Source organism: Melopsittacus undulatus, chromosome 1 (genome assembly GCF_012275295.1).
Source record: "Melopsittacus undulatus isolate bMelUnd1 chromosome 1, bMelUnd1.mat.Z, whole genome shotgun sequence".
Classification (NCBI taxonomy): domain Eukaryota; kingdom Metazoa; phylum Chordata; class Aves; order Psittaciformes; family Psittaculidae; genus Melopsittacus; species Melopsittacus undulatus.
This window is the reverse complement of record NC_047527.1, coordinates 69500466-69525839: the sequence shown is the minus strand read 5'-3', so window position 1 is coordinate 69525839 and position 25374 is coordinate 69500466. Positions and strand designations below refer to the sequence as shown.

General features: G+C 38.6%; 1 protein-coding gene across 2 annotated transcripts; it reads left to right on the top strand.

Moving 5' to 3' along the window:
- The first annotated feature begins 331 nt into the window (after positions 1–331).
- VSTM2A (V-set and transmembrane domain containing 2A) lies at positions 332–25374 on the top strand. Of its 2 annotated transcripts, none has more exons than XM_034064903.1 (5): positions 332–646; positions 2827–2993; positions 3840–3890; positions 7182–7518; positions 24942–25374. In XM_034064903.1, exons 1-5 carry the CDS (start codon positions 568–570, stop codon positions 25028–25030), a joined length of 723 nt encoding a protein of 240 aa, XP_033920794.1. In that variant the 5' UTR covers positions 332–567; the 3' UTR covers positions 25031–25374. The 2 variants fall into 2 exon arrangements, with proteins under 2 accessions (XP_033920794.1, XP_033920797.1); XM_034064906.1 differs by having other exon boundaries at positions 24820–25374.

The window sequence follows — 25374 nt, the reverse complement described above, 5'->3', positions numbered from 1 at the left end:
GAGAGAGGGAAGGGTTAAAGGCATTATCGCAGCCATTAGAGGGAAAAGTTGAAGCAGTACAAGCACAGTAGACTTCTCTCTCTTCCCCCCTCCCCCCCTTCTCTCCCCCACTCCCCTCTTCTCGAGCTGTATCAGTGTGTAGGGAGGGCAGTCATCACGCCATCCTGAGCAGCAAGAGCTGACGTTGGCCGAAGCTGCCAGGTAGCTGAAAAAAGGCACAGAAGGCAGCTGATACCCACTTTTCAACGGTTTGTTTGGTTTTTGTTCTTTTTTTTCTTTTTTTTTTTTTTTTTTTAGTCTGAATCTGGACTTCAAGCAACACAGCGCCTGAGACAGCTCATCTGAACCACACTGTATTGCAATATTCCCTCTTCCCAGAGAAAAAGACTCCACTGAGTAGCAGAATGCTGCCAGTGTCGCAGCTAGGGCTACAATACAGAGCCTTTTTGTAACATCTCTGTGTTCACGTATTTAGAGATACAGACACACACTCATATATCAATTCATCCTTTTTTGAGGGCACCTTTGGCTTTTATTACCCTGATGTGACTTCTTCTTCGTCTTGGAATGATGGGGATCTTTCTAGCTTATGTTGGATTCATTTTCTTTTCAGTTATGTATATTCAACAAGGACTTTCTACCCAAGGTAAGATCACTTATCAAATCCGTGTGTATGTTTTTCAGTGCTAAAACAGACTGAGAACAGGATTAGGGGGAGGAGGGTAAGAGGAAAAGGAGACTAAAAGGAGGAAAAAAGCACAAAGTGGGTAGGAGATGAAGATACCAAGCATCAGGTTTGCACTTAGGTTAAAATTGTCTTTAAATAAGAACAGAAGTGAGAAGTTTCCCCAAAGTGGGAATAAAACAGGCTTCCGTTACTTGATTGCAAAGAGGAAATTAAGAGACACCTCGCAGAAGAGTAGAGGGCTGTTGGTGAATGGACATACATGTGTTTGGGTAGTGCATGTCTGTGTATGTGCATGTATGCATACAATAAACACCTACCCGTGCGTGCATAATTATTGTATTCAGACAAAGTATCATGTGGGTAAATCTACTGCCTCTCTCAAAACATTGATCCTCCTTTAGTGTTACCTCCCCTTTCCTCTCCTAACATCCTGCAATCCTTAAGAGTCAGACCTTCGAGTCTGTGACTATCTGTATTTCTCCCCCTCTAAAAAAAAAATGGGGGGTGGAATAGGAAAAAAGGGAAGAAAAATACAAAATCGACTTCTTTAAAGCCCTCACCCCCCACCCCCGTCTCCTTGCTTCCTCCCTCCTCGCCTAAAGGCGCGCCTTGCATTTCAAGCAGCCCCAGCGCTGCAGGAGCCGGTTGTTTGGGACCTGGAGGCTGCTGCGACGCTGTCAGCACCATGGACAGATCGCGCTGGGGAGACCCCTGCTCCCGCCGCTCCCTGCCGGCATCTCCCGCTGCTGCGCTCGGCGGTGCGATCGCGGGAGGATGCCGGCAGCATCCCCCTCCGCGACCCCACACCGCTGTCACGCACTGACCAGGAGGGGAGGGAAAGGACAAACTAGCGAAAACAACCCCAGAACCCAAACTTACAAGCCCCGAATCCACAAAATGCAGAGTTCTCAGTTTAAGCCGGTGACTAGCAACCGCTGACTGGGTGGGCGGCTGTGGAGGAAGAGGGGTGAGGGAGGTGGGCAGAAAAAGGGACACGGTAAACCACAAAGCTAGTAGCTTTGCTAAGTATCTGTTGCCAAGCACAATCTTAAAAGGCAAAAGAAGCAACACAGGATACTAAATTATCCCACCAGTTCCAGCAGCTAGGAAGACTAGATAAAGCGAGAGAAAGAGGGGAGGAGACAATGAGCAATATTTCCTTCCCATCAGAATACATTCTAGTCAGTCTGTAATGATGCATAACAGAAAGCAATATTGCAAGGTCTTTCCAAATTTTTCTCTTCTTGAAACACAGGTTTTATTTATTGTGTTGTTTGTCTGTAGCCCCCCTCACTTGACTATCATGTTTCATTATGCTGCACATTTTTAAAGTGAGTTATAGGAAAGGATGAGACTGGTGCCCTGAACTGTGTCCCTCAGGATTAGTGTTTAAACCTAGCAGTGCTACACTGAAACGGGTAGATCCTGTTTGTCAAAGAACTGGGATACAAAGGTGAAGGTTAGCTCTAAGAAGTGTCTACCAGGGCTGAGAAAAACAAGATGTATTGCTCCTTGGTCTGATTATGTAGGCAGAGGTTCTCAGAAAGAGTAACTAACTCAGGTAAAGCCTTTGAAATAGGCATTTTGATGAGTGGTTGTGACCTGTGCCTCAGAAGAGTGCCCGTTCCATAAGCTGTGCCAGCCGGCTGTGGAAGGTTTAACAGTCTGCACGTCTCCAGCTCAGCCCGACGAAATACAATAAATCAGTCTGATCTCCTTTTTCCTCTCCTAAATTTGTCTTGCACAAAATCCCTCAGTGAGTCCAGTGAAATACTGCATTCTGCCCAAGGGTATTTGGACCTAATTACATGAAACTTTGCTAGCCTATGGGAGCAACCAGGGCGGTCTACAGCATTTCCCACAAGCAGAGCTTAGACTGTAAAGAAGGCAGATTTGTGCATAAGGGAGGAAAGGCAAAGCTGTTTATGAGAGAAACTAGGGGGATGAAGGGGGGTGGAGAGGTGGGGAAGGAAGGAACAATGTGTGGAGAAACTGGAAAATCAGTTGGCAAAAAAAAAAAAAAAAAAAGAAAAAGAAAAAAACAGAGATAGAAGAAAAAAAAAAAGCAACACAAAAAGCAGAGAATAAACAATGAGTGGTGTCAGGAGATCCCAACATGTCATGCATTTGTTTTGCAGCAAAATTCACTGAGTTTCCCCGAAATGTCACTGCCACTGAAGGGCAGAACGTGGAGATGTCTTGTGCTTTCCAAAGTGGCTCCGCTTCAGTGTACCTTGAAATTCAGTGGTGGTTTCTGCGGGCAGCTGAGGACCAAGAGGCTGGAGCTGAGGTGACAGGCACTCAGGTACTGATCTTCTGCTGTGGGATTCCCAAACCACCCAGGGAATGAATGCAATGGGAGAAAGAGTGGAGAGGGAAGGAGAGAAGGGGGGAGAGAAGGAGGAAGCAGAGGGAGGTTCTGGATCTCCCCAGGGACGTAATTTTGACCATGAACTAGCAGAACAAAAACCTGCAGAGAAAAATACCCACCTCAAGGGACGGTGCCTTTGGTGCCTGTCACTCTCGGGATGCAGCTAGGGATGTTCACAAAACCTCACGGATTTCAAAAGTCTATTTTTTTAATTTTTTTCTCTGTTTCATTTTCCCTTCGGAAAGCAGCTGTTCAGAGACTGCTCCTTGTGGGATTTTTTTTCATCTCCCAAATGGCAAGATCCTACACGTGCCCTCCAATTTACAGCTGGTGCAGCCAAGTTGGCAGCCCTAACTCTGCATGCAGCTGCCACAGGAAGGCACACACTTGGGAGCGGAGGGGGGGAACCGATGCCCCAAAGAAGAAGATAAAAATAAAAACCACACAACAGCACAATTTCAGCCTTCCGAGTGGGCAAAGGGGGCCATGTGTGCTTACACCGCCACCCAGGGCAGCTCTTTCCTTCCTCTTCTGCCAGGGTCTCGGCGCTCAGCCGCCCCAAGGAAGCCGGGTGCGAGGCGGGTCCGTCCGTGGGGCTGTGTCCCCCTTGCCGAGCTCCCTGGGGTGCCCAGCTGCCCGCGGCTCTCCCCGGCGCGGCCCGCAGGGGGCACACGCGGCGCGTCCACCGCTCCCCGTGCTCTGTGGAGGGGCGGGGGGCGCGGGTCCGCGTGGTCCCCGGGCTGGGGGCTGCCCACCGACGGCGCGCTGCTCTCCCTGCAGGTGGAGCTCCTGCCAGAGCGGGACCTGGACAGCGACGGCACCAAGATCAGCGTAAGTGGCGGCGCACGGCGCGGGTACCCCCGCCTGCCGGGCCGGCCCTGCCGGAGACACAGCCCACCCCGGGCGCTGCCGGCGGCCGCCCCGGAGCAGGCACGGCGGGGGACGGCGAGGGTGGTCCCGTCCTCCCTCCCCCCGGGTATCCCCTCCCCACACTCACCGGATGCTGAAGAGGGGGGGTGGCTCCTCCCTCGGCTCCTTCCGCGCCGGCCCTGGCAGGGGGTGGCAAACCTGCGAGGTCCAGCCAGACCTTCCGCAGGCTCTGTTTCCACCCCATGAAGCAGCTAGCCTGCACCCGTCCTTATACCTCCTGTTTTCATTTACCCCGGGTGACTTCTGAGCCCACCTTAGTGTGCCAAAGCTGGGTTTAAGGCTGAAATTTGGTGGGAAAGCTGTGCTTCCCTTCAGTGGAGTGTCCAAGTGTTTAAACGGGTGCTTTCCCGGGTTCATATTGCCTGGCAGAAAAAAGCTTATAAAGTGTTTGGACAAGACCTCCCCCCTGGGAGGTCTCCATTCTTGGCCACTGAAACTGTTTCATGGGGAAGTGGGGTTCTGACAATATAGTTACCAATATGATGTTTGAAAACTAAGCTAGAAAGCTGTCTCAACAAATTTATGAGCAACATTGCTCTAACCCTTGTCCAGGGAAAGGATGCCTTACTCAGCAAACCTGTACTGTATGCCAGGCACAGCCATAACCAGCCCCTGACCTCAGAAGAGTGCAGACCCTCTTCCCTCTGCATCCTACGTAATGTATGGTGGTGAGGTCTTGGTGTGGTGCTTACTGCAGTGGAAAGACAAAGATAATTGGCAGATAATGTAGCATGGGTATTCCTTTATCCACCCAAAGGGGTTTTCCCTTTCTCAGACACAATCCCTTCAGAAGTGCCTTTTAGCTACAGCCAAAGAAGTACCAGCAAAGTTTAAACCAGTGGCAGAGGTGAAACATTTATGTTAAATCCTTTGCTGCTTTTCAATGCCTGCAAATAATTAACCAGGTAGTTATATTGGGTTGAAGTGCAGCTAGGTATAGCTGACGAGCATTTATAAGAGAGAATTCAAATACATTATATTAAAAATTATACATAATCTAGCCATACTTAGATTTCCTATGATACTTTTCACCATACACTAGAAACGATTTGTATTGTCAACTGCATCTTCAGTTCCATTAGTAGACTATATTACAAATGAGGCCCGTATGTGGTCTTTGGATACTATTCCACTAGATGTAGTACTTTAAGCCAATTAATTCCTTATCAATACTGGCTGTTCAAAATTACAATAGTAGTCCATGAGATCTGTGACTCAGTACAAGTTGTAAAGCTTGTCCCATCCTTCAACTTAAAAATATCTCTCTCATTATGTATGGTAGCAATTCATGATTGGGTATTTAGCCAGTGTTTTTATAAGCTTACATAAAACATTTTATTTTTACAATTAAAAAAAAGTCAACATTAGGTTGATAATCTAAATACACTTGTAACAAATGCAGCCTTCCTTTTTTTCCTTCTTGAAGGCAAACACAGAGTCTTCATTAGTACTACTGGCAAATATCTTCATGAAGAGGGGAGCAAAATTTAAGTGTACTTTATAAATTCTTTACAGAAATGGTAATATATACTAAATATGGATTTAAGCTGTGCTGAAATACACTGCTTCTACTGGTTTTAAGTGATAATTAGGCATAAATTGAAAACATGCATACATGCTGACTGCAAATTTCTAAATTCCTAAAACAAATTCTGTTTTTCATTAGCGTTATGCAACACTGTTAACTTAGCAGATATTGCAATGGAGCAAATTAATATGGGATATGACCTAAAGATCCTCTTTCCATTCATATGAACTTTCTTTAATCCTTTTGCTGAATATGAGCTGTTCAGTCGAGATATATTGCTATTGAATATGGTTTAAATATCTATCCAGCACTTTCCATGTAATTAATACTGCATATGTTATGCCTGAAAGCATGCAATCCATACTTCCAGCTCAGTTTGCCAAGTATAAATTTCGAGCTGGATAAAACACAACAGGCTGTAAAGTCCATCCAGTACCTTAAAGCAGTAATATATTCACAATTATTGCTCTTCAGTTTATCAAGCAGGCAGAATAGGTGATTTGCCAACACTGGTGACTGCAGCATACCAAGCTAGCAGAAGCAATATGTTGTATAATCACCAACAGCACTTGCTAGTTTCAGTTGAACAGTTCTCCATTTTCATGGCCTACCATATACTCATCACTCTGATAGTGATACAACACAAAGCCACATTTGCATCCATAAACATGTAATGGTGGATGCAAACTGGGTTCAGGAGTTCTTCAAAGCTGAAGTTTTCTGTCCCAGTAAATCCCTTTTAACTGGCTTCCTGTAAGGCAAGAGATATTAATCCAGATAGAGAGTAATAGACAATTAATTAAATATAAATTCTCTGAAGTGATGAACATACAGAAAGGAGTATGTATTACCTTTCCTAATGCATCTTAATAGCTATCATACATATCTGGATGCATAATTTACTCATGTGCATTTTAATTATGTGAGACAAAAATAAGTTATGTTACCCTCAAATGTTAAAAGCAATTAAAAAGAAATCAGGAGTTATTTTAACTGACAATTTTTAAAACTATCTTGAATACGTGCTACTTAAATATATACTGCAGAAATATGTGACTTCTAATAAACGCACACCTCTATAAATGAGACAAAAGGAACTACCTGGCACAAGATGTCTTGTTATAGTTAATAAACAAAAAATACTAAAGGTACATGCCTGAATGAGACAAACTGAATGCCAAAGATCAGTTTCATTGTAGTGGAGACTACAAGCTAATCCAAGAAATTGTTATTAATGAAGTTTAAATATTGGGTGACATTTCCAACAAAATTGTTAATGCACAAATCCAAAAGCTGAATTAGTCAATAAAATGAACTAATTGGAAAGGTTTAACTGATGAAATGTACAGATATTACATTTATGTAAGAAAGCTCATGAAGAGTCTTCATGATCTTAAGTAATTAATTGGAAAGAACATGGTAGTTTGGGTTGTTTGTCTGATGCCAATTAATCTTTCAGAGCAAATAATCTAAACAGTCTTAGAAAGACATCACACCTCCTCATAGATACAAATAATCATGCTCATCGCTGATGCAACTTCCCTGCAGTAAGCACAATCACACCACTGATTAATCTGGCACTATATTGGTAGAGCCTTTCCAGAGAACAACACCTGACAACATGTTTGTTTGTTTGTTTGTTTGTTCTCCTGGCAAATTTGCAGACAGTGAAAGTACAAGGGAATGACATCTCCCACAAGCTTCAGATTTCAAAAGTGAGGAAAAAGGATGAAGGCTTGTATGAGTGCAGGGTGACCGATGCCAACTATGGAGACCTTCAGGAATACAAGGCCCAGGCATTTCTCAAAGTCAATGCTAACAGCCACTCTCGGCGAATGCAAGCCTTTGAGGCATCTCCAATGTGGTTGCAAGACATGAAACCTCGCAAAAACATCTCAGCAGCTGTTCCAAGTAGCATCCATAACTCTGCCAATCAGCGTGTGCGTGCCACCTCCAGCCCTGAAGCAGCAGCCAAAATTCCCAAACAAAGTCCACAATCAGGTATGGTAAAGCATTTTGAGCTTTCATTTGATTGCTTTCCGGCATGTAGAAGGAGGCTAACCCAACAAGGTAACCAGGAGTTGTGACTAGAAGAGTGTGGTGGTCATTTATTCCTCCTACTTTCTGGCTCTATTCTTCCTGCTATCTCCTTACTTCCTAAAAGCTGAAGAATAAGCTTCTGGGCAGAAGAAGCAAAAAGCCTTAAATTCCTATACGTGGATTTTATCTCTACTGGCTTTATCCACCTAAATTTAGCTTTTTAATCAAAGCTTAACTTTTCCTGTAGTGTGTGTAGAAACAGAGAGGCATGTCAGTGAATGACTCATTTTAAGATGGCTATGCATGATAAATTAAATAAAACTCCCATTCAGAATTGTTTCTTCGTAAGTTAATTTACACCAGTCACCTAACATTTATATCTCTAACATTCGGCAAAATTAATCTACTTTTAGTAACAATTCTACTTTCATAAGGAGCTTGACTTCTAAATCTAAGCAGACCTTAGATATACCAGATTGTTTCTCCCTTGTATAGGCTTTACAAAGATCATGGGTTTGTCAGAAAAAGTGCCCTTCTCATCTTGACCATTAGCTTTGAATCACGTATAAAAATGTCAGTGCCTCAATTGTCTGTCACTTAGAGACTAGCATACTACTCATTTTGTTTGAGAGATTTTGTACAACACTGTATAACTAACCTGCAGGCAATATAAGTCTGAATTTTCTACATTGATACAGTAAAATTCACAGTTATGCGAAGGTATGTGAATATGCAGGAGATGCAGATGTTGACCACGGTATGACTGCAATAGAGAGATTCACAGGATAAAAAACTAAGACATGTTGCAAATACTCAAAAATCCTCTGGAAAACAAACTATGCAGGTTTAAGGGTTTTTGGATCACTTCTGCTTACACTGAAGGCCCAATATAAGGCAGATCAGAACCAAGCTGACTATATATAATGGAAACTAACCTCGTTTGTTCTGATGCATCATTTTTCTGCTAGCAAATGCCATCTCATCAAAACCAAAACTGGGAATACAACAAATTTCACAGCACACCTATTGTAAAATCACTTTAATCTTGCAGGCATACTCTTAGAAAAACATTTTGATAAGGAAAATACATTTCATTACAGATTGGAGCACTACGATTATTCATATAAAAATTCTTATTGCTACTAGAAAAGATGATGCACATACCACCACTGTTTTACCTCTGCATACAGTTTTCAAATTTATTTGTAAGTTACATTCAGTTCTGTTTCCCTGAAATGAAACCACTTTCATTTTTTAGCTCTTTCAAAAATGTTTAAGCTGTTTGAAGTAAAGTATTTCAATTGATTTAAAATCATCATTCTACTATGACTTTCCTTTCAGAGAAATGCATATATTGCTTATTTTCCATTGGACTCATACATTTCAAAGTAGCAGACTTGTCCATAAAGTGAAAACTCTGGTTTCTCTACAGTTCTATGTGAAATTAATTAAAATAGTCTCAAGTTTATAAAATATGTAGTTATAGACTATACTGCATTGCAGCCAAAGTGTGCACACAACAGCTAATCCACTAAATCACTTTGGATATATAACTGAATTTGTAATATTATTTATGTCTTTATTTGAGACAATATCTTGACTGCTGGACATTTGTTACTTGGGAAGTAGTAGGTTATTACATGGAAAGGACGCTGTAAAAGAAAAAAAATAGCACAGAAAAAACTTAATCTGTAATTTTTTTCCTTGAGCAAAGATTATTGCAGATGAAGTACAGAGAGGCCAAATCATAAATAATTTTAAAATTAAAGAGATTAAAATATACTTTAGTTTATTAATTAATTTGTTTTACTGTGAAGCACAGATTAATGCTGCATTCAACAGAGGTGAAGCTCATCTACTGAGGAAAAAAAGTGTGTACCAAGAATCTATATTAGGCTTAATTTCAATTTAATGGTCACTTGCTACACAGTAATTATTGGTGATATTTTGATGATCAGTTTAACTCTTGAGAACCAGGATTCACTTTCCTTTACTTGAGAAAATCTGGTCTTAATTTTCCAGCTGTGATGAGATCTGGATTTTCACTCCGTTTTATATTCACTCTGCACCAATAGAAATACACACAGGAGCACAAGGCAGTGAGGATTTTTAGCTCTGTGTAACTCTGAGGAGCAAAGAAATGAAAGGTATCAGTTGTGAGACATCAGAAAAGCAGAGAGGAGGTGTCATAGCCTATAATGGTCTTTCATTTTATGATACCACAAATCAACACAGTCTCCTTATACTGTCAAATGAGAAACTCTTCTTCAAAATCATGCTAAGTATATACATGTTCACAAGACTGCTGTGTGATAACATTACATGTAAGCAATGTATCCATCCAGCCTAGAACACTGAAACATGGTTGAACACAAACTTATTACTGTTAGCCAGGTTTCTATTTGAAAGACATATAGGGTGATTGTGATGTGTTTGTTTATGTTGAGTAATACATTGATTTCAGCAATACTGTTTGAAGAGAGAAGTACTATTAACCATAGGTAATTGTATCAAATATTCTCCAGTACTAGAGAGCTAGTGTAGTTATTGGCAAGCAATAAATTTTACTTCCACACTCACAGACTACTGCAAAATACATTTACAGCAAAGGGAAACATGACACTGCAAAATTATTTGGATATCTGTATTCAGCTATTTTTCAAGGACTCAGCTACTCATATAAGATTGACTCTATTATATGAATATTTTGTCCCCAAAATTTATTATTGTAGGTTGCATTTTGCTTAAATCCTTCAATCCTCAAGCACACCGCAGAATTTTACTTCTTTCTTAAAGACAGACATTTAATAGGTTGTTTAGAAAAGCAGTTTACAGCCACTGCCATTTAAAAATATCATCATTTCCCAACTTAACAGATATTTATGCCATTCTCTTTTACATAAAAGTAAGAATACCTTTGATAACTGTAAGGGAACTGACGAAGTGATGTGAGATCCATAAAGCATTTTGTGCTGCTCTGAAAAATGCTATGTGACTGTAAGAGATATTTGTTATTGTTAGCTTAATGGAGATCCAGTATGGCAAGAAAGAACTAAAGACAGCATTTCCCACAATCTTCAGATAATATACTGAGAAGCACTGAATGTATGCCTCAAAGTCAAAAAAGTCAGGAAAGAAAAAGTCAAAGCTAACACAGCTTGACCCTTGCATTTCATATTCACGGGCTGCAGCAGATGAAGTAAGCCATCACATCTTAAGAGGAATCTGAGTAATTTGACAGGCTAATCTACATATATCCAGAAAATGTCCTATGTAGGTGGAGTGACATTTTTCCCTGCATAATTCATAGCAATGTATCTTAGTCCAAAGGGGAAAGTACAGAGTTCTCACAGAGCCTTGTAACTCTTAAGCAATGTTGCAATTAACTGAGGTCCAAGAATTCCAGTAAAAGGAAGCTAAATAATCTACAGGCTGTACCAAATCTCAGTTTCATGGCTATAAATCTAGACAAACTTTGCTACCTGCATTTGAGTTGCTCAACCTTTATAACAGCGCAAACGGCTGCAGAATTTGGTGTGCTGAGAATGTGTATATCCCCCAAACTCATCCTGTACTGCCAATGCTCTGTTAAAGCACTCAAAACCATTAGCTGATTTTCAGACTCAAGTCAGGCCCAGAGAACTCAAGAAGAATTAGTTCCAAATGAGCAAGTGACATTAGATTCATTTTCTGACTGCCTACACACAGACTCCACATTTCCAGCAACTTTTTGTTGTTTCCTGATGTAACAAATTCAACTATTAATGCAACTACATGCCAAAACTGTTCTTGTGATGGTAGCAAAGTTGCAGTGAGTGACTTGAAATGGAGCGTAAAGGAGGCCCTTACCTAAGACAGAACAACCAGGACTGTTGGCATCATAAATCATGCTGAGAAGCTGAATATCAGATGTGAGAAAAAAAAAGAAGAGGATGAAAACATATTTCTTCAGTCTGGTGGTCCTGATAAACCAATGACATTCCTTCCAGCCTTTATTATTAATTATCTACAGAGTCCAGGAATATTTTATCAACCTACTGTGAGCACAAATTTTATGTCCAGTTTGGAATCATATGGAATATAAAACACCTTCTGTGATTTGTTTGATTTTGGTTTGTTTTTTGAGGTTTTTTTTTTGGTCTTTTATAATTCATAGAATCATAGAATAGTTAGGATTGGAAATTGCTCTTTTATGTTACTTTTCCTCTTAAAGTGAAGGGACAAAAAGTCTGCTCTAGCCTGCACTATGTCAACAGCCAACATTACTTCTTTCTTCACTAAGAGAAAGACTTTATCTTTGGTGGCTGCTATTTCTGAAACCATGTGGCTGGGAGCCACCAAAAATTACTGTGATTGTTGAACAACAGTCAAGTCTCTGTTTTCTTAGGACTACATTAAAACAAAAAAACAAATGATAGTTTTGTTCTTCTTGTTCTGAACCTTATTCAGCCATCCTCAGAAATTCTATCAGACGGTGATGCAAGGCCTATCCCATGTTGCACCTGTATACACTATAATCTCTGATTTTACTTGCAATTTACACTTTGGTTCTCACTTCCTGCTACAAAGCCACTTCACTTTTTTAGCTTCTCTGAAATAATGGAATAAATTCTTCCCATGGTAACTGGTGTAGCCCTATCAACCAGTTAGTTGTTGACCTTGAAATAGTAAGCATCTTCTGAGAAGTGCTAATGTGCTGCAAGTAACTGTTGACAAAGCCAGGTCTTAACAGCAGCTAAACACATTTTGTTTAGGCCAGGATTTCCAACACAGAATGAACTCACTACTGCCCTACCCACATCTTAGTTTCTTATATGTGTGTACTTACTGATAGAACCAAACACATACAAGTAGTTAATATCCTGTTCCTAGTGTTTAGTAAAACTGAACTGTTTTCAGTGGATCTGCAGTTCTAACTCCCATCACAAGCAAAATTGTATCTACTTTTTGTAATCATCTTTCACTACCATTGCTAACCACTGATACTACACCACTGTCACCTTTCTATTGTTTTCTTTCCTCTTACAAAAACACAGCTTGAGGAACTAAGAACAGAAAGCGCTCGCCAAACATATGTGTTCCTTTTTGTTGTTCTACAACTTTTAACATCTCAATCCCACATGCCCATGCTAGACTGGGTATGCTTAGTTTGAAACATCTCTGAAATCAGAGGTATTATTTTCATCCTTAGTTATGCCCATGGTGAAGCATGAATACTGAATCATAGAAAAAAATCACTGTCTTCTCAGATTTGTTTAAATAGTCATGGATTCTGTCCTTAAACATCCATCTCCTCTGTAAATCGTATTCCTGTAAAAGTAATGGTGTTTGGAAAGACATGTTAAATAAACTTAGCTAATCACAAGTAGGGGTAAGAGGGAATTTGAGAAAGCAAGTAATGGCAAATTAGAAACAGCCTACTACAGGAAAAGGGACTCCATGGCAGATTTTAATTTTCAGAATTCAGACATAGCCTGGACTACTCTTGAGCAGTTGCTTTTTCAGATACAGTACAGGTTATATGCATGAAAACATGGAAAACTGTCTTTGGATACTACACTGCATATTTGCCTCCTACGAAACCAATGCAAAACCAGTGAGGACAGATACAGCAGGAACTAAATTCACAAAGTTTAAGAAACTCATTTTAACTTTTCTCCATCTACATTGTTGTTTATCTACACACATGTATATTGAGATCTTTCTTCCTTTTAGTAACCTTATCAGTATATTTTGCTGTCCATCTGCTACTGCTGCACATGCACTTAATTATGTCTTTTTGTTTGTTTTAGCTGTTCGAAAACAGCTAAAAGATGAACCTTTCAGACTCACCTTACCTTTAGAACAAAAGTGGTATATAAAGATCTGGTAGGGGACCCCACAGGAGTTTCCTGAGTAGCTGATTCATAGCCATTCTGTTCTACATACCCAATATAAATTTCTTAGGTAACTAACCACTGGAAAGACTGCAGATGGGCCACACAGTTAGTTACGAAAAAGAAGAAAATAAAGGAAGGAAAGAAAAATGGGAGAGGGAGAAAAAAATCTGTTTATGAGTTGTTTGTCAGCTCACTCAAATTGTTTTTTCACTGCTACACCATCAGGTAGCTTGCCCTGGGTAATCGGAGGTTGTAGCATACATGACAGGGCCTGCTTTTGAAATAACTGATGGGATTTCATTGTTTCAAAACACAACCCATTTGTTAATTGACACATATAGAGCAAACCAGAGGACATTTTCACCTGTTTCTCAGATGTGAAGCAGGAAGTTTCCTGTCTATGGTGCCTTAACTTCATTACGAAAATCTTTTGCATCACTCAATGAGTAGAATTATCTGCTGGTTGGAATGGAAACAACTCTGCTGAAGCCAAAAGAATGGCATTCATTTACAATAGCAAAAAAATTTGGCTCAGGCATGAGGATGAAGATTAATTCTCCTCTGCTCAGAAAGTGAAAGTGAATTTAAAGAAGAATCAAAGCTTTACCCAGCTTTTACTCCCTGAAGAAGTTTATGACAGTGAAGCTGTATGGGAGCAGAATGAAGGCAAGGAAAACACCTGAAAACTTCTATTTTCAGCTCATTCAGATTCAGGAGCATTCTTGGTTGTGGATTTTGTTGCTTCAAGGTTTTTGTGTGCTTTTCCTTTAACTTTGATCAACTTCTTTCTAGTCTTTATCTGTGAAATCTTAGTCTGGACTAGCTAGAAGGCTCAATACAATTAGTATTTTCATATTCTCTGGACAGGGATTTTCCATTTGATTAAATAATTCATGAGCTTCAAAGATATTCCAGACACATTACCTTCTTTACAGCCACAGTAATAATGAATTAATCCTGCTTTGCTGATGATAAAGCCAGATGTCATTTGTAGAGCAGCAGATGATCTTCCTGGTTGCCTTTTGAAGAAAAGACTGTATCAAATCCTTCATTTTACCTGATTGTAAGGAAGTTGCATCATACTTTCTGGCAGTGCAACTTGCTATCCTGCCTGTGTGGGGGTGATCCAGTCTGATCCAACCCAGTAAAATTCATCCCCCCACCTACTAACAAATGCTGCTCTGTTGGAACAAAGCTACCTAATGTGCTGAGGACAATATAAATGTGAAAGTCAGCTGCCACAGCCAGTATTCTTAGTGCATCATGCATATGATTTATGTGTTCACCAACAGCAACAAAAATACAGGTAGCAAATCTGGATGCTACTTCTGCCAGTCCTATTTCTACTGTTGTTATTCCCTCAGATACCACTGTTGCCTGTGACTCTGACAGAGGCTTTTGGCCACCAAACCACAGCTGTAGGACTATGATAACTATAATCATAGAATCATAGAATCATAGAATAGTGAGGGTTGGAAAGGACTTTAAGATCATCTAGTTCCAACCCCCCTGCCATGGGCAGGGACACCTCACACTAAACCATGTCACCCAAGGCTTCATCCAACCTGGTCTTGAACACTGCCAGGGATGGAACATTCACAACCTCTCTGGGCAGCCCATTCCAGCACCTCACCACCCTTACAGGAATGAATTTCTTCCTTATGTCCAGTCTAAACCTCTGCTGTTTAAGTTTCAACCCGTTACCCCTTGTCCCGTTACTGCAGTCCCTAATGAATAGTCCCTCACCAGCAACCCTGTAGGCTCCCTTCAAATACTGGAAGGCTGCTATGAGGTCTCCAAGCAGCCTTCTCTTTTCCAGGCTAAACAGCCCCAACTTTCTCAGCCTGTCTTCATATGGGAGGTGCTCCAGTCCCCTGATCATCCTCGTGGCCCTCCTCTGGACTTGTTCTAACAGTTCCATGTCCTTTTTATGTTGAGGGCACCAGAACTGCACGCAATACTCCAAGTGAGGTCTCACGAGAGCAGAGTAGAGGGGCATGATCACCTCCTACATGATTACAGAAGATGGTGTATCCATCTCCAGTTTATTCTGTGCTAGTGAAAAAAGAGTTAAAAAGGCAAGATATTTTGTCAGGGAGCAATAATAAATCTTTTATGAAGCCAAGAACTAGCAGCAGGTCTTACAGAGAGCTAGATATTCAGATAGTTCAAAGCCCTTTAGTAGAATAATACTGTTTGAGAATATGGCTACATTGCATAGTGCTTGTCTGAAACTCTGCCAAATAACAGGTCGATTACCTATTTTGTACTCTTGAATTATTCACATGCATACAATATGTACTGATCAGCAACCATCTATACTTGAAGAGTCTTTGAACAACAATTAATGACATTCCATGATGATGATTGATCACACATCTCAGAAGTATGATGAGAAAGTAAAAAGATCTGAAATCAAAGTAGAAAAACTGAACCATATAGAATGTGAAGGAGATAGAATTAAGACAGGATTTGGAACAAATACTTACAGCTTCCTTCTCACAATCCACCATTTTAAAACTAGTACACTGTGGCTGTAGGGATGATAACATTGTATTATTTTTTTATTTTTTTTGGGTTTTTTTTTGTGTAGAAAGGATTAAGGCTCTGACTTGTGAAATCTGCTTTGACTCTAATAGTTTAAAATGCTGCCCACCCAAAGTCCCTGTCTTGCCCCAGTCAGAAGTTATTGCCCAAACCTGGATGGCAAAAGGAAATAGGTTCCTGGTTAAGCATTAAATTAAACCTCTGTGACATAAGCCTCTATAAAATAAGCCTCTATTACAGCTGATAAACTAAACCATCAGGTTGTTATATTGATGAAAAAATGGCATAGGGTTTGCTGATATCACTCCTACTATCGGGGGGTTAATTTTCATAAGAGGGGGTGGTAGAGAGATGGAAGCACTATCATTTTAAACTGCTCCATCTCAAGCATTAAGAGCTAGTGATTCATAACCCTTAGACAGAGGTATGTTCTGTTAGTGAGATGCATTGTTCTAATCTCTATAACGACTGCATTATCCACCAGGCAAACAAAGGATCAGAAAAATGATCCCTGACTCAAAACACTTACCATCTAGGAATAAGACAGACATACTTATCCAGTCAAATGGGTACAGATAAATGGGAGCTTAGCTGACTTCCATTTTATATAAATGATAAAAATAGGAGAACAGGTTGACCGTATGTCAAACATAAACCTAAACAGTGCAAGTGTCTCATACTGAAATATTTACAATTTTCCTTATTTTTATATTATAATACCCCTCTCTGTATCTGTTTTTATTGGTATGACAGTTGAAGATGATAGAGTAATATAAAGTATCATCCCACTTAAGATTTTTTTTCTGATAGATGAAAGGTTGAACAGGATGCCAAAAGCACAGGAAGAAAAAGACAAGTTAGGTTCTATTTTTCTTCAAATAAAATGCTTGTTGCAACCTTATGGCATCTTTCAGAAATGGCTCTGTGGCATATATCAAATATGAACACATTTATACATCATGCAAGAATGCTGATCAATTTGCACTGGCGCCATACTTAGTTCCAACGGAAGGAGCAAGTTGCCAACAAAAGAGTCAATTCAAGATTTTTTGTTGACAGCCCAAGTTTCTACTTTAATTCAAATGGGTACAACTTTATGCAAGTAAATGGATGAGAATGGATTATCACAGGACAGTCACAAAAAAATACATTTGCTTTAGAATCAGACATTTCACACAGATAAATAGAAATGCACCAGTGTCTATATTTTCCTGCCACACATTAAAAAAAAATCTAAGACATTTTATCTGTGGTGGTTTGTAGGAGGAGGGAGAGAGAGAAATGTGCCCAATGCTGATAAGACCAGTCCTAAAGCATAGTGCAACTGGTTCTCAATACCAGTTAACCAATTTAGGGCCTGCATTTCCTTGAGCTTGCCTTCACCCTCCTTAGCTCTTAGCTGTTGCAACGGACACTGGATATTGGACTGCTTCTCACACTGTTTTTATTTAAATAGCTAACACTGGTGTTTCATGGACTATTTGCAAACATCTCTCTTAGCAACCCTTTTCCCAAAAAAGTACTCTCTCACTGAAATAGAATCAGCTGAAGTCAATGCATTGCTTATACACAAAAAGAGATACTCAGTGTAAAAAAACCCAACAACCAACCACACACAAACAAATCCACAAATAAACAAACAAAAAAAACCTTCAAAACTTTGCAGGTTCAAACATCAGCTAAAGAGAGGAGGAGAATTAGGATATTTGCTACAAATATCTGATGCCTGAACATTTGTAACTGGGAGACCCAGGTAGGCAGAATGTCATTCTCCTAAGAAAAGAAAGTCTGTCAGGGAAGTTTGAGTATTAAGACAAAAAAAAAAGCTTCCACAGTATAATAAATGTATAATTATGGAAGTAGTCATAGTTGTACAGCCACTAAACAATACAGAGACATCAAGAACTCACTATATCCTTGGCTGAACACATGAAATTTGGGGTAGCTGAGCAAAAATAGAAGTTTTAAGCTACTAGAGGGAGAAATATGCTTCTGGGTATATCTAAAGCTAAACTCTGTGTACCTTAGGTTCAAAAATCATTTTAACTATGATATGCTCACACATATCACCTGCAGAGACAATTCAACTATACTGAATTTCACCAAATAGGTACCTAACTTACTGCTATTTTACTACTCTAAACTTGTTTATGAGAGCATCACATGAAAATGCTAGGTACATTAGAATTTCAGAAGCTGGTTTCTTTTCGGGATAGTCTGTCCAGATAGCTAGACTCACTCTCAGTCCAAAACAGCCTAAATAAGTTTCCAAGAACATAAACATTTGAACAGAACTTAGAATCACTGCTCAGAAAATGTGTAACACTGTTGAAGCCAAGGCAAAACTATAACAAGATTTCCTAATCACACTAGTATGTAAAATGTTACTTAGCCCTGAACCACTTACTAACACAATTGAAACAAAGCTACAGATGAAAGCAGAAGGAAATGCACTGATGACAGTGGAAATCATGAATTACAGGATGACATCATAAGAAAGTGCAAAAATTGCCATAGAGGTGTAGTAAGCAAACTACACTGTCAAGTTCATCTTCCTGAAAAACTGTATTCAAACTATGAAGTGATTTTTGACTAATCAGAAGAGTATGAAAATCTATTAATGTTGATGCACTTCCCATTTACCATTCCTGCCTGTTCAAGGTTAAAGGATGACAGGGTCAAATTCTTTTGATGTTTTCATTTTCATCTTTGAGAATGATGGTAGAGATCATTTTAGCTCCTTTATAATGCGTGATGTCCCAGTAAAGAAGTCTGGTTCTAGTCAAGTGGTTAATGAATTAAGAGATGAACAAGAGCACTGTTTGAAGAATTAAAAAAAAAAAATCCCATGATTCTCAGATATGCTGCAGAGGAAGAATAAGATTTAAATGTTTCCCTAGGTATGTGTTGATGTAAATGATGATATAGAAAGTGGCCTGAATGTAAAATCCCATGTTTATTCACACCAGTGTACCCATAATTCTACTTTTGTCCATCTTGACATTGTGAAATTGCAGGAAATCAAAATCTCACTCTTCTTTCTCCCTTCATACTCTATTATTCCTGTATAGATTTATTATGTCTTGCCCTACATTACCACCTGAAGCCAAGTATCATTTTACTACATGCTACCTGTATTTGAACTCTCCTCAGGTTTTTCCTTTCCCAAGTATTTCCATCTCAAGTTTGCATTAGAAAGTGGCTTTAGGTGTAGAATACATCAAGTTAAAGGCTGTGACTTGGGTTAGCCTGGAAAGAGCTTCAGGAACTCTGAACTCAGTAGCTCAGAACTCTGGCAGAAGTCTCTCTGCTACTCAGGTTTGGAAAGTTGACACTTTCTTTTGCACCATGACAGGACTGAACACCTCAGTTCAACTGGGCACCTTAGCTAGTGAAAGCTAGGGAATAACCATCCATCTGGGATCCCATCCCTCTTCCACCTTTGTTCTTTGGACATCACTGGCAAAAAAAGTAACACACAGCAGATGACCAGAGCTGCATGATGGATGCAAAGTATAAGTACAATTCAGGGAAATTCAATACACAGCTTATTCTAAATTTCCATCAATTTGGACACAGTAGTTTTCTTCCAAAATGTAAAAAAATCCAAAACAAAACAAACCCCCCCAAAACCCACCCCAAACCCAAAACCCCAAAACAGAAAACCCATGAAAAAAACCACTCCCCTAAAAAAAAAACCCAACACAAAAACCAAACAAAACAACACACACACAAAAAAACCCAAACCAAACAAAAAAGAAAAACCAAACAAACAAAAAAAAAAAAACAGAAAAAAAACCCACAAAAGCCGAAACTTTTCTTGTGATATGTAAGATGAATTTCTTTGCCCTGTGTGGTATGTTTGCCAAAGACAATTCACACTATTTTAGGCTGACTACTGTACAGCCAATGAAAAAAGTGGAAGTCTAAGCAAAACTTCTTACCTTAGGAGGCTTGAATATGCTACTTACTGCTCATCTTTGTCATTCAGTTCCCTGAAATCAAATACAGGTGATAAAACCTTAAATTACGCAAGCCATTTCCCTGAGGAGGGAAAAGGGGATCTTATCTTTGTGGAAGGGAAATTTTCTTCCTGAGTGTGTATATATATGTATTCCAGCAATATAGAAGAGCTATAGGAAACACTGATTTCTTCATTTAGAGGAATAAAAATGATAGCACTTGGTAGACCAGAGAGAAAGAATCTATTTATTTAAGAAAGACCTGTGAAAGACATATTCATATCGAACTTTAAATAAAATCAACCATACTTGATTTCATCTGTTTTCATGGATGTAAAACTGTAAATGTCTTCCAATAAATCTTATGGTTCATTAATATCTCCAGTAAAATTAAGGCAGGTATTTAATTAATTTAACTTGCTTTACATGAAAATCATACAAAATTATGATTTCATGTGATTTCTGCTGTGGCTGACAAGGAGGCTGGTTCTAATCTAACACTAAAAGCAAATCCGAGTGTTGCAGAATAGCAAACCAGGTATTAAAGTTGGAAAATATCGGCACAAATACCTGAAAAATAAAATTTCCAAGGTTTCAACACCTCTGTGATTTTAGAAACCAGTTTTACAGCAAAATAAACTCATATTCAGCAGAAGCAGAATATATACCCCCCATATATATGCAAGGATATTTTGACATCATGTGATATATACAGAGAATATGGGATAGTCTTTTGTGTGACTGGCTGTATTTCTGCTAAACTGGTCAGCATAAAACCAGGACTTTACTAGGCATTAGTCTTCCATTGTGATCAGTGGCTTACTAATTAGAGGAAACTCATGGATACCCTCACTGAACTTAGATGTTTATTAAAATATTAAAGCCGTGTTGTTGAATTCACAGGTTTGTTACATTATTTATATGAATATACACTACTCATTGTAAGCGTAACTGTAAGAATTAGTGCAGTTTTCAGACAAGTATTGAGGCTCAGAAGCATGCAGAGAATAGCTTTTTTATCAGTTAGGTTTTGCTAATAACGTTTTCCTTTATTTTGTAATTTGATGCTCTAAAATTAGTCTCATTAACAGAACAAAATTGATGTTTAGTTATTTGGTGCAGACACTATAAGCCATGAAATCTGGTTCAACATCTGTGAGACAGATTATTTTATTAGATGACAGTCTTCCAATACCTAAAACAGTGCCTAAAAGAAATCTGGAGAGAGACTATTTACAAGCGTGGGTAGTGATAGCACAAGGAGAAATGAATTTAAACTGAAAGAGGGGAGATTTAGATTAGATATTAGGAAAAAAATCTTCACTGTGAGGGTGGTAAAGGACTGGCACAGATTGCCCAGAGAAGCTGTGGTTGCCCCACCCCAGGCAGCGTTCAAGACCAGGCTGGATGGGGCTTTGAGGAACCTGGTCTAGTGGAAGGTGTCCCTGGGCATGTCAGGGGGGTTGGAACAAAATGATGTTTAAGGTCTCTTCCAATCCAAACCATTCTGTGTTTCTATGATCATCTTAAACACTGAGATCACAGTTATTTATCACTATTGTTTTATCTGTGTTTTCCTAGTATTTAAGTAAATCACAGTTTCAAAGAGCTTAATATAATTAACCACCCTTTTGTGCTGCTGCAAAAAACTTACCTTGTGATCACGTGTTTGACAACACAGAATTTGCTTGCAGGAGAAGGCTGAGTATTTCATGAACATTTGCTCTTTTGGACATATGTCAGTGGCAGGAAACAAATGACAACACATAGGCATTTAACTGGGTGCCAGTGCTGACAGGTCAAAATATGAAAATCCTTGACCCATACATAAAAACAATATATGTATACATATTACCGTTGTTCATCCAGGTTACTGTCTTTGAGGCTAACATAGTTTAATCCAGTCTTACTGACCTGCAGTAAAATTTCTTTTAGCTCTCATTATGTTAATTAAAAGGTAATGTTAGAAATGGTGAGGAAATGAGTAACTGATTTAGCAAATCCACAGCCAGATCAACAGATTTTTACTTATATGACTGTGGTCACTGTTACAGTGATACTGTTTAAGTTCTGGTCAGAAATGTACACCAAAACCATATATGCGTGACATATCTGAATGTGGATACTTTGTATTTTTGAGACATTTGGATTCTGATCTATACTTTGCTTCACACTTGAGTCTAAAAATAATGAAACTAAATCTTTCATTTAAACACCCTATAACTTTTAGATTCACAGTCAAAATGGAAAATTCTGCCTGTTTCTGGTCGTTTATAGTTTATCAAGATGAAAAGCAAAATATAGAGTATGAGCAGATTTGACAGAATAGAAAAAGGGGAAAAAAGCCTTAAAAAGGCTGTTTTTTGCTTTGCTATGTTATTATTCTTCATTTGTAGATTTCACCCTTACAAAATCTGAAGAAATGCTTGGCTTCATGAAAGAAAAAATACAATTCTTTTACAAAAGAAACCCAAATATATTAAAACTTCAACTGTATTTCATAACAAATCACTGAAAAGACAAGGATGCACTTCATCTTACATGTCACAGTAGAACATGCAATTATAACGTGTGCCCTGAATTGGAGGAAAGTCATTATTTATACAGAATCTGAACATTATAAATAAAAAGACTTCATGTTTATGCAATATATGACCCCTAATTTGGAAATCTACAGATTGACATACTGAAAAAAAAAGGCAAACCAAAATAAATATCAAAGAATGCTTTGCCTGCAAATATTATGGTGCTGCTTTCCCACTGCAAAACAGTTTGTCAAACCTATTTTGTATCATACTGTTTCTCTTCCACACATTACAGCTTTCATTTCTCAAATTATAATGCCATTAACAGTTAAAAAAGCTCTTATAAAAATATCCATGAGACTCTACTGAGTGTTTATCCTTATTTGCATTGTACATATTTTCTGCAGAGGAAATGGGTCTCCAAAGACCTCTTTAGAATTGTCTTGAGCAGTGTATTTCTCTAGTTCAATAAAAAAAAAAAAAAAAAAAAAAAAAAAAACACTTAAAGGAAATAAACCAAGTGAAAATAACTCAGTACATCATTAAATTATCTGACACTAACAAGGATTCTAACCAAGTTCTGCTAACTTAGGGAAAGAAAAGCCTTTTTAAAAATGTGACAAATGACAAATGTTACATCTTGTGTAAAACAGAGAAGAAAACTATGCTGCAGTAAAAACAAACACAGAAATTGAGCTCAACCCTTGGGGCAAGATTATAAACACTATCTGTATGAGAACAACCCACAGCAAGAACTTACAACAAATTTGCTTATGACCTAATGCAGAACAAGTGTTTTGAGAAGCCCAGCAAGCTACTGCAGTGTAGGACAGGTAGTGTAGCATTGTCAGATGGGCAAGAGAAAAGTAGGCTTCCCACTCCTGCCTACATTCAGGAGGAATGAAGTTCACAAATCCCTTGGACTTATTTGAAAATCTTAGCAATGTCTTTGAGACATGTTTCCATTTAAATGTTAATATTCATTTAGAAATTCAGTTCACACATGGATAACTGAAATATCACTGCTGCTTAGAAGCTCTTGTGTATGTGACAGAAGAGTAAGAGTCTTTTATGACGACTACTATGTATGCAATGTCTCAAACCATGTATTGCAAAATGACACAGTGTTCAGAGATCTGAGATTTAGTTTAATCCCCATTTTTGAAGGGAAGAAATTACCAAAGACAGGGACAGAAATACTTCTTGCTACACTTACAAACATTGTTAGCGGATACAGAGAAATGTTGTACAAATGTTGTACAAAACATCTGAAAGCTTTAAAAAAAATGAGCATTTGCATTGAGTTCTTTTTGTTTTCATTGTGTATATTCTTGATGAGAAGATAAATGTGCTTATTGTGGTTGCAATGGAATCCTACATTCAGTTTAATATAAAATTCTTTACAAAAACAGCTTATACATGTTTAACAGAGCTTTTAAAACATAACCAGTTGTTAAAAGTCCAGCATTATTATGGACTGCTTATAATACCATTACTACTTTGTTATAGAATTGATGCCTGTACCCATCAATAACATTCATTCTTTTCAAGTATACAACACAGCTATAAAATCTATTCATCATACATTAACCTGTTATAATTTGAACTTTTATTCATATTGTAACCAAATTAAATTTATGGTTTTCACCTCAAGTAGTATGTATAAATTCTGAATGTAATTCTTTATGATATAGAGTTATCAGGTGCTGAGACTTGGTATGTAAGACATCTAAATAGCTATATCCTTGGTGTGCAAACATTTGAGTTTAATTTATCTAGTTCTGAATGTTTTTATTTCGACAACGTACTTAGAATATAAAGTCATGGGTTTAGAAATAATGATATGTACCATTGTTTTCATAGCTTTTAAAAAAGAAAAAAAATCTATGAAAACATAATTTCTCAACAATGGTCCAAACTTTTTAGCAATCTGTTTCCCCCTTGTAAATAGCACAGCCGTTTGCCAATATCTCCTCTGTTTTACATGAAAACACTCTAGCCAGGAGATGACATTTCTGTTAGCAGCTGATATGATGCTGGAAATGATTTTGTAAAGAACACTCTGAGGTGGAAGGTATTTGGGTTTGTTCCTCTTGGTATGTATGGTTTTTCTGGATGTTTTAAAAGACAGACAAGAAACAAAAGCAAAACAAAACAAAACAAAAAAACCTCCCTGGGACTGAAATACTTTGTATGTGTTGTTATTTGCAGTGCATGCCAAGACATTCATGGGCACCAGAGCCAACCTGGCGAGCTAATTAAATATATAAATGTATGTGTTTAAAACAGCCTTATAAGGAGCATTGGAAATCTGCAAGATGAGCGAATATCTTATAACTTCTTCCGCAGGTGCGAGGATAGCTACAAGCCATGGACTTTCTGTCCTGCTTCTTGTTTGTGGCTTTGTGAAGGGTGCTTTGCTTTAATCTAAAAGTGCTGACTTTTTCCAATATCACTTTCTCTTCTTAAAGCAAAGAGCAAATCGCCTGTAAAATCCACGGAGCGGACAGCAAAGTTGACCCTAACCTCCAACCACCACTCTGCACCCAATGTACTTTAAATCTCTACACAAGGAGCACCTTCTTCAGGAAGTACAAACAAAATTACTAAATAAATTAAATAAATAAATAAATATTATAAAAAGAAGAGGATACCACATTTTCTTGATATATCTTATTTTCTTTGGCGTATCACTGATCTTTCATTTGAAGAGAACTGGTGTGACGTAATGAAGCATTTTGTAACAGCAAGACTTAGTTTCCTTTTCTTTCGGCAAGGAGAAGCCTCATCCTTGACTTCTCAGGGGTTGGCCTGCGAGTTATCAGTATTACAAAATTAACTATGGATGACATTTGGTTTCCTACACTGAAAGAACCGTTCCAGCCTGGAAGCACATACAGCCCA

What these genes read in the sequence shown, in the direction of transcription:
- VSTM2A (XM_034064903.1), top strand. Translation starts at nt 568, where the DNA reads ATGATGGGGATCTTTCTAGCTTATGTTGGATTCATTTTCTTTTCAGTT. An exon ending in ACAAGGACTTTCTACCCAAG is followed by an intron (nt 647 to 2,826) that starts GTAAGATCACTT and finishes TTTGTTTTGCAG; the next exon opens with CAAAATTCACTGAGTTTCCC. An exon ending in CTGAGGTGACAGGCACTCAG is followed by an intron (nt 2,994 to 3,839) that starts GTACTGATCTTC and finishes CTCTCCCTGCAG; the next exon opens with GTGGAGCTCCTGCCAGAGCG.